The sequence below is a fragment of the Alnus glutinosa genome, chromosome 9 (assembly GCF_958979055.1).
Source record: "Alnus glutinosa chromosome 9, dhAlnGlut1.1, whole genome shotgun sequence".
NCBI lineage: Eukaryota > Viridiplantae > Streptophyta > Magnoliopsida > Fagales > Betulaceae > Alnus > Alnus glutinosa.
The window spans coordinates 1640793-1650782 of NC_084894.1; the positions used below are offsets into that span (position 1 = coordinate 1640793).

Consider the following 9990-nt stretch of genomic DNA (forward strand, 5'->3'; position numbering starts at 1 on the left):
TTTGCATTTTCTTGAAAAAATCGATTTTGGTTTACATGCATAGTCTTACGAAGCCACTGTTATTTACTTGGTTTACCTCAAAGGCTTTCAATCTCAACATACCCTTAACTTAAGAAGCTAAAGCCATCTAGATCTCAAACTCATCAGATAAAATTGACACCATTCAGTCATATGCATAATTCACATTCTTATAAGAAGAACAACAAGGAGTGTTGCTCAAGCTCAACCAACCGATAGGAGATAACATCCGTAGATAAACTCGTGTAATTATAATTTAGTCAAATTCAACTTGTAACCTACACTATGATAAAGCAAGACAAAGTGCTCAATTGAATAATATAAAGAAAACAATTTCTCACACCAATTAAGTTTGTATCCTACTTTCATATGCAAACCACAGCTTAAGTCTAAATTAATACTAATATTAGATTACAAAACAGAGCAAATGCTTTAAAAAAAAAAAAAAAAAAAAAAAAAACTGTAATTCTTTAAAATGTCAAGTGATAAATGCTGGTTGCAACTTCATGTAGTGGTAAAGGGAGATGGACATGGTGGAATAGGTACATCAACAACACCTTCAAGCATATGCATAACCTTCCTCATAGTGGGTCTAAGAGATGGCCCTTCTTGAATACACCAAATGGCAACCTTGACAAACCTCTCTAGCTTCTCCATGTCATCCAAGGCCTCCATGTTATATTCTACCAGAACATCTAATGTTCCTTCTCGAAAGCAGTCATAAGCCCAATCAGTTAAAATTGCTTCATCCTCTCTGTCAGATTCTACAAATACGCTTCTTCGACAACAAATGATCTCTAGCAGCATAACACCAAAGCTGTACACATCAACTTTAGCCGTGATTGGCATGTTCCTAAACCATTCAGGTGCAACATACCCTTTTGTTCCTCTAATGGCGGTTTGAGTTTGGCTCTGATCCATCATCAAAAGCTTTGCTAATCCAAAGTCACAAATTCGAGCGTTGTAATATTCATCAAGAAGTATGTTCTGAGGCTTTATGTCGCAGTGGATAATCTGAGTGTTGCACTCTTCATGTAAATACAAGAGTCCTCTCGCAATCCCAAAAGCAATTTGGACTCTTTGCTTCCAATTTGGTTTCAAGTCTCCAAAAAGGAAACCTGCTAAAGTTCCATTACTCAAGAACTCGTATACCAGTAACCGTTGCGCGCCCTCATCACAAAATCCAATCAGTCTAACCAGATTCTTGTGATGTGTCTTACCAATAATTTCCACTTCAGCTTTAAATTCCATCTCTTTCTCTTGTGCAGAGCTATTTAACTTCTTGACTGCCACAGGAAGTACATTAGAACCCATCTTTAGCGCCCCTTTGTAAACAATACCGAAAGCTCCTCTTCCCAATTCTTCCTTGAACCCATCTGTAGCCTCTAGAAGCTCTTTGTATGTAAGGCAACGCAAATTCATTTGCAAGACAGACCCATTTCTGTCAATATCGCTTACTTTCTTTTTGTAGAAAAATCCATGACAAGTAGCGCCAATCAATATAAAGATAACAAACACAGAGCAGCCCAGAAGCAACGACAGTACAAGGATCAAACCGTCCTGGTTCTTCTTCTTTTCCACTGGCTCATTGCGTGGATTTGGGAAAGAGCCGAAAGAAGGACCAGGTAGTGTGGAATTACCATTCCTAACTTTGATAAAAACCTTCCCCCCATCATTTTCGTCAAATCTCCCGAAGGAGAGTGGTAGCTTCTTCTTCCAACAGACATTGTTGGTCGAAAATACTGCAGCAGCACACATGCAATCTTGCAAGCAAGAATTTCTGCATTTCTCTTCAGAAAAAGCCGTTAACTTATTGTAATCTGAGAATGGCCAATTAGTATTTGTTAGTTGCTCTAAATAATACAGATCTTGTTGGGAATTAACTTCATCTTCTGTGCATCCGAGCTGTATGAAGTCTGGCTTGCAGCTTCCATACGGATCATTTGGATCGAGTAAAGAGTATCTTCTTGGGCATTCACACGTCGGCCTTTTATCTTGTGGGTTGAGTTTGCAGATACTGTTATACCCACAAACACCGGTCATTGAACTAACAGAATCCACAGGAGCCAGGCAAATATTATCAGGTTCAGACCAAATGGCCGTCCACCTTTCATTGCCTGTGGAAGTCTTTGGGTGAGAATACAGAGCGAAAATTCCATCAAAGTTTAGGGTAACTCTAAAATATAAATTCCCAGTTGAGAGACTTCCCTGTGCGAGGGTGATGCGTTCGTCATTCTCTTTTAGGATATAAAAGTCGCCAGACTCATTGAAGACCAATTGCTTACTAGCAGTGCTTTCTTTTTTGTAATAAGGTGGATTTGGTTCATCTGTGGGCAAGTTTATGGTATTGAGCGCAAGATTACCGTCCTGATCGAAGCGTAGCTGGAACTTTCCTTTTGAAAAGTTAGTCTCTGACTGGCGGGAAGAAAGCGCCCCTGTTCTTTCCATAATCTGTGTAGGCAAGATGGTATCAGTAGGATTCTGGAAGCTTTATTACCAGCTGTATCTTTGCTGAGCTGGTTCCTGCTATTTAGACATGTGCATATTGTATTTAGTTAGTTAGTCTTGCAGTTGTAATCGTATAGATATAGTTTGCTTGCTGTGCAAGACATTATCATCTGTATATATATTCTGAACGCTTGTTCTTTCTAATAAATATACAATACACAAAAACAGAGAACTCTCTCTCATACCTTCTTCTCTCAAATCATCTTCTTTGTGAATGTTGAATTCTAATATGGTATCAGAGCAAGAAACCATGGATTCTGAATCTTCTTCAATCTCCATTGATGATTCTTCTAGTCCTTATTACATACATCATGGAGATAGCCCTGGCTCGATTCTCGTTTCTCAACTTCTCAATGGTGAAAACTATCACACCTGGAATCGATCGATGATTCTAGCGCTCACGGCCAAGAACAAGGCCGGCTTTATTGATGGATCTATTAAGAAACCAGTTGGAGCTACAGAAACAATTCTTCGTGCATGGACGAGAAGCAACAACTTGGTGATTTCCTGGATTTTGAACTCTATCTCAAAGGATATTGCTGAAAGTGTGATTTACATCAACACAGCCGAGGAAATGTGGCTTGATCTTAAGGATCGATTCTCACAGAGGAATGGTCCTCGCATATTTCAATTGCAAAAGGCGATTTCTGCACACTCTCAAGGTAGCATGTCTGTAAGTGCCTATTACACTAAACTCAAGGGTTTAAGAGATGAATTACATAACTATAGATTCGTTCCAGAATGTTCTTGTGGTTCATCAAAGGCTATTCAAGAACATAATCATCAAGAGTATGTTATGCAATTTCTTGTTGGCCTTAATGATTCTTTTGCACAAGTGAGAGGACAAATTCTGCTTCTTGATCCTCTACCCGCTATCAACAAGGTTTTCTCTCTTGTTTTACAAGAGGAGAGACAACGTGGCATTTCTATTAATCCTCATGTTCATGAAAATGTTGCAATGTTAGCAAGAACTAATCCACAGCCACAGCAGCAGCAATATCAGCCACAGCAGCAGCAGTATCGATTTGGAAAACAGAGTAACCAACAATCTTTTCGAAAGGAAAGACCTGTTTGCACGCACTGTGGATTTTTAGGTCATACTATTGACAAGTGCTACAAATTGCATGGTTATCCTCCGGGTTTTAAGTCCAACAAACCTAAGGTGCAATTTTCTTCAGCACATCAAGTTCAAGGGAATCATCTTGATTCTGAATTTCAGAATTCTCAGAACAACCAGAGTATTCAACCTCATCTTCAGGCACCTTCACTGTCATTTACTCAGACACAGTGTGAACAACTCTTGGCATTACTGAAACCTTCCAATCATGACAATCATGCTTCTGCTCTTCAAGTAGGTAGCAATTCGGTCAATCAAGACAACATTTTTTCCACAATGTCAGGTATCCATACTTTTCCTTCTAACAATTTTGATTTTTCACATTCTGTTTTCTCTGTTATTCATTCTCAAATCTTTCAAGTTGCATCTAGTCATTCTCATGATCACAATCCGTGGATTATTGATACCGGTGCAACTGACCATATGGTTGGTTCAATTTCTTTTCTAACAACTATTACTGCTGTTGTATCTACTCAAGTTAAATTGCCTAATGGACAATTTGCTGCAGTAACTCATATTGGAACCGTTCGAATTTCCAATGATTTGATTCTCACAGATGTGTTATGCATTCCATCATTCTCCTTTAATCTACTTTCTGCCAGTAAACTCACTAAATCCCTTTGTTGCTGCCTTATTTTCTTTGCTTCTTTTTGTTTCATACAGAACATGTTCACATGGTCGACGATTGGACTGGGTAAGGAGAAAGATGGACTCTTTTACTTGCAGCATAACTCAGGCAACTCATCCTTCTCTAATTCAGCCTTCTCTGCTGTCTCAATAAAGGCCCCTTCAACTGAGATTTGGCACTACCGTCTTGGCCATCCTTCTCAACCTAGACTAGCTTTGTTGCAATCTTTGATTCCTAATATTTCCTTGCATTCCAATAATATTTGTACTGTTTGTCCTATGGCTAAACAGCGCAAACTTTCATTTCCTGTAAGTCATACTTGTACTGAATCTTCTTTTGATATCATTCACTGTGATATTTGGGGACCATTTTCTGTAAATTCAATAAATGGTTCTCGTTTTTTTCTTACAATTGTTGATGATCATTCTCGATTTACTTGGGTGTATCTCATGCACAATAAGTCTCAAACCAATTCCATTTTACAATCTTTCTTTAGTTATGTTGAAACTCAATTTCAGACTTCCATAAAATGTCTAAGATCCGATAATGGTGCCGAATTCAACATGTCTGCTTTTTTTCTTTCGAAAGGGGTACTTCATCAACGAAGTTGTGTAGCTACCCCTCAACAAAATGCAGTAGTTGAACGAAAACACCAGCATCTTCTTAACATTGCTAGAGCTTTACGTTTTCAATCTAATCTCCCTTTATCTTTTTGGGGAGATTGTATTCTTACTGCTACCCATCTTCTCAATCGGTTACCTACCCCACTTCTGTCCAATAAGTCCCCTTATGAAATTCTTTTCAATCACATACCATCATATACTCATCTTAGGGTCTTTGGATGCTTATGTTTTGCCTCTACTCTAACTCATAATAGATCCAAATTTGATTCTCGGGCTAAATCTTGTGTTTTTCTCGGTTATCCTACTGGTGTCAAAGGCTATAAAGTTTTAGACCTTCACACCCATTCCACTTTCATTTCCAGAGATGTTGTGTTCCATGAGTCCATTTTTCCATTTTCTCATTCTTCTTTTCCTAATTGTGTTTCTCCACAGAATCAGAATTTTGTTCTTCCCCATCCTGTTTCGGATATTACTCCTACACAATATGACTCATCTTCCGCACCCAATTCAGCACCCAGTTCTAGCTCTTCTTTATCATCTGATCCTGTTGAAAGCAGTCTTGTTTCTATTCCTATTCCCTCTCATAATTCCCCTCCTCGAAAATCCTCCAGAATTCGCAAACCTCCTAGTTATCTGCATGATTTTCACTGTCAACTAGCATCTTCTTCTGCTCAACCCTCCTTTGACTATGTGAACAAGGCTGTTTGTAACAATTCAGGTACTTCTTATCCTCTTTCATCCTCTTTATCTTATGATCTTTTATCTTCTTCTCATAAAATGTTTAGTCTTTCTGTTTCTTCTCATCCTGAACCTCAATTTTATCATCAAGCTATTAAGTCTCCTCAATGGAGAGATGCCATGAATTCTGAAATTGCAGCTCTTGAATCCAATAATACTTGGTCTTTGGTTGATTTACCCCCACATAAGAAACCCATTGGTTGTAAATGGGTGTTTAAGATCAAGTATAAATCCGATGGTTCTATAGAACGCCACAAGGCTAGGTTGGTAGCCAAAGGTTATACTCAATGTGAGGGACTTGATTATCATGAGACATTTTCACCCGTTGCCAAATTAACCACTGTTCGATGTCTTCTTGCTATTGCTGCAACTAAAAAGTGGCATCTTCATCAATTGGATGTGAACAACGCCTTTCTTCATGGTGATTTGGATGAAGAAGTATACATGACTCCTCCACCCGGTTATGTCACTAAGGGGGAGAATAAAGTTTGCCGGTTACTCAAGTCTTTATACGGTCTTAAACAGGCTTCTCGCCAATGGTTCTCAAAATTTTCCGCTACATTGCTTGATCTTGGTTTTCATCAGTCGAAAGCTGATTATTCTCTATTCACTAAAGTGTCTGGCTCTACTTTTGTTGCTCTTCTAGTTTATGTAGACGACATTATCCTAGCAAGCAATGACCGTAATGCTATTTCAGACCTTACTTTGCTGCTCAACAACAAATTTCGTTTAAAAGATCTTGGTAATGTGAAGTTTTTCCTTGGTCTTGAGATTGCTCGTAGCTCTAAAGGCATCTCTGTTTCTCAAAGAAAATATGCCTTAGACATTCTTGAAGATTGTGGTTTCTTAGGTGCTAAGCCGGCTAAATTCCCTATGGAACCAAATCTAAAACTGTCCAGAGATGCTGGTTCTCTTGTTGCAGATCCTTCTGTCTATCGTAGGCTAATTGGTCGACTGATTTATCTTACTATTACTAGGCCAGATCTTGCTTTTTCTGTCCAACTCCTAAGTCAGTACATGGACAAGCCTCGACAGCCTCATCTGGATGCAGCATATCATGTTTTAAGATATTTGAAAGCCACTCCTGGTCAAGGGATTTTCTTTCCCTCCAATTCTGATCTTCAGCTCAAGGCATTTTGTGATAGTGATTGGGCTGGCTGTCCAGATTCCCGGCGATCCGTCACGGGTTTTTGTGTTTTTCTTGGTGATTCTCTCATCTCCTGGAAATCCAAGAAACAGCAGACGGTTTCTCGTTCTTCTGCTGAGGCCGAATACCGTGCCATGGCCTCTACAAGCTGCGAACTTACTTGGCTCACTGCCCTGCTTCATGACTTTCATGTTCCTCATTCCCAAGCTTCCCTTTTGTATTGTGACAGCAAAGCTGCTTTGTATATTGCAGCTAATCCGGTTTTTCACGAGCGAACTAAGCACATTGAATTAGATTGTCATCTAGTTCGGGACAAGATTCAGCAAGGCTCTTTGCGCACCATGCACATCAACTCTCAACTCAATCTTGCTGATCTTTTCACAAAAGCTGTTGGTCTTACTGTTTTTGCTCGATTGTTGCCCAAGATGAATGTTCTAAACATTTTTTGTTCAGCACCTTCATCTTGAGGGGGAGTATTACCAGCTGTATCTTTGCTGAGCTGGTTCCTGCTATTTAGACATGTGCATATTGTATTTAGTTAGTTAGTCTTGCAGTTGTAATCGTATAGATATAGTTTGCTTGCTGTGCAAGACATTATCATCTGTATATATATTCTGAACGCTTGTTCTTTCTAATAAATATACAATACACAAAAACAGAGAACTCTCTCTCATACCTTCTTCTCTCAAATCATCTTCTTTGTGAATGTTGAATTCTAATAAGCTTTCCCATACCTTTTTGAAATTGCCATCTTCCAGAACAAAGTTGCCTGTATCGTTCATTACACCATAGGTAGCATCACCAGTAAGGCTCTGAGAGGTCCATAAGTCTTCGCCTTGAGGGCCAGTAAGCACTAGGCCTCGATCCGCAGTTAGCTTCACCTTTGATCCCCTTGGAGCAAGCTTATCCCCATTAATCTTTGCATGCCAAACTATGGTTTTGTCCGGTACGTTGTAGTACCATATAGAAAGCAAGAAGAAATCTGGGCTGTTGAACGACTGGCGAAAGCCGAAGGCAAAATCACGAGAAGGAGAAAGCCATGGAGAGTCATCAGTTGTAGACAGAGAAAGGTTCACAGTTATTTTACCATTGGTTTGAGCAACAGAAAAAGTTGGTAGCAGAAGTAGGAAGGAAAAGAGAGCATGAGCAAGAAAAAGAGCCATTGAGAAAAGAAACTGGCCTCATACAATTACAACAAGTGGGTTAAGATGTGTATAAACCGAGTACTACGCCTGGAGTACTATAAATAATATAATTGTAGTTCAAGCAAAACTCATCCTCGGTGACTTACCACGAACCTGCGTCTTGTTCTTTTTTTCAATATTGGCGTGCCACGCCCGCGCACGTACGCCATTTGGAAGTCCTTTTTTAGTTAAGGCCGTACGTAACAACGTGAAATTAAAACTATTTGACCAAGACTTGTATAAACAAAAAAAAAAAAAAAAAAAAAAAAATCATAAAATATTGGATCGAGTAATTTGAACTAAAAAAAATATTACTATCTCAAACTCAATTCCGTCTAGTCCTTTTGAACATGAAACGTACGTACGTACGTAACGTACATGGTCCATGGATCGAGACATATTCAAATTTTATCCATTTTGAAATGTCAATGTTTACCAACGTTTCTTTTGCCGTATCGTTTGGTGCGGAGATATTATACGTTTATAATTAATTTTTAATAATTATGAAAAATAATGAATTTATTCAAACCTTATTAAACTGACAAACTGAACCTTCCAGCTTTGAAAAATGAAAACTACTTCTATGAAAGCCGCATCTATGTTTTGCTGGTAGCCTCGTAGCCGTTGGGAAACTGATAACTTTTCATGGCTTTCTCCTTTTGGTGATTTTGCCTTGATATATATTTCGTCCGCATAACAACTCACATTTCTTCTTGCTTTCTATATGGTATGGCAAGATACCGGACAGAACCATTGTTTGGTACGCAAATGCAGATCAGCTTGCTCCAGGGGATCAAAAAGTATGAAGAATTTCACAATACAATGAAAAATTAAATTGAAAAGCGGAAGATCGAGAGAGAAAAAGACAAAGATTGACAAATAGTTTGGTGTTCGATACTTATATCCACCACTAACGAATAACACAAAATGCTACGTCATACAAACTCATATTTATTGAAGAATTAAGGTAGGTGAAGATAATAATAAGTGGAGATAATTATATCAATTTAGATTTGAATACAATTAAGTCTGATTACTTGAAAGGTATGAGCTGTAGACTACAAAATCAAATATGAGATCAAATGATTATATATTCTAATACTCTCTCAAACTTAAAGTTGAAGTTTGTGTAATCTTGAGTTTAATTTTTTTTTTTTTTTTTTTTTTTCTTTTTGAAAGGCCTGAGACGGCCAGATGGTGGCAGCTGGCAATAGTGATTGAATATGGGCATTTAATAACAATAGGCCGAACAACATATGTAACACGCAAGGAATTTATTAGGTGAACTAATAATACTTTATTATGAATAATAGTTTTATGTAGAATTAAATATATTTGGAAAAAAATATATTTGATGTCTAATTTCATGTTATCATTTGAGCTAAAAGTGGAGAGTTTGAATTATGCTTTGATACACATAATAGACAGTTTAACATTTAAGATTTAAATACTTTGACTTCAAATAAATTAATTAAGAAAAATATGTACGTAAATTATATAAAGAATAATTAATGGGTTATTAAATTAAAATTTCTTTTGTAATTTTAAGATGGGTTTCAAGTAAGTAGGTTTAAAAGAAGAAGAGAAAAAGTAAGATGGTGAATGGGTCAACACTTGTACGTTGAAGAAGAAAAAAAAGAGGAAATAATCTGACGAAGGGAGGAGTATTTTTCAAAGAGTAATGATTCATTGCCACCTTTTGATACAACTTTTCACTATCTTGCTTATGTGGCAAGGTGGTCCATTACTACTTTTTGAGTTTTAAAAATAAAATAAGATAGGAGACCACCTTGCTACATAAGCAAGGCGGTAAAAAATAGTATCAAAATGTGACAATAAATCATTATTCTTTTTCAAAAGAATAAGCAAGAGGAAAGGACTTTTCAAAGAGAGTGTTGACAAGTCAAATAATGGAAAAAGAAAATGGGAAAGTGAAGCCTTTTCACGAAGGCTTAAGGCGTGAATTGGAATGGAATTCTTGAATTGGAATGGGAATAGAAATAAATGTTGAATTCTTTTTCAGACTT

The 9990-nt window shown here is 37.6% G+C and overlaps 1 protein-coding gene across 1 annotated transcript; it reads right to left on the reverse strand.

Moving 5' to 3' along the window:
* Positions 1 to 322: 322 nt before the first annotated feature.
* Positions 323 to 7986, reverse strand: LOC133877541 (G-type lectin S-receptor-like serine/threonine-protein kinase RLK1). The gene is made up of 2 exons (XM_062315884.1): positions 7500 to 7986; positions 323 to 2503 (listed from the first exon to the last, which is right to left on the reverse strand). Exons 1-2 carry the CDS (start codon positions 7940 to 7942, stop codon positions 523 to 525), a joined length of 2424 nt encoding a protein of 807 aa, XP_062171868.1. The 5' UTR covers positions 7943 to 7986; the 3' UTR covers positions 323 to 522.
* Positions 7987 to 9990: the final 2004 nt, after the last annotated feature.

What these genes read in the sequence shown, in the direction of transcription:
- LOC133877541 (XM_062315884.1), bottom strand. Translation starts at nt 7,942, where the DNA reads ATGGCTCTTTTTCTTGCTCATGCTCTCTTTTCCTTCCTACTTCTGCTA. An exon ending in AAAAAGGTATGGGAAAGCTT is followed by an intron (nt 2,504 to 7,499) that starts ATTAGAATTCAA and finishes GTAATAAAGCTT; the next exon opens with CCAGAATCCTACTGATACCA.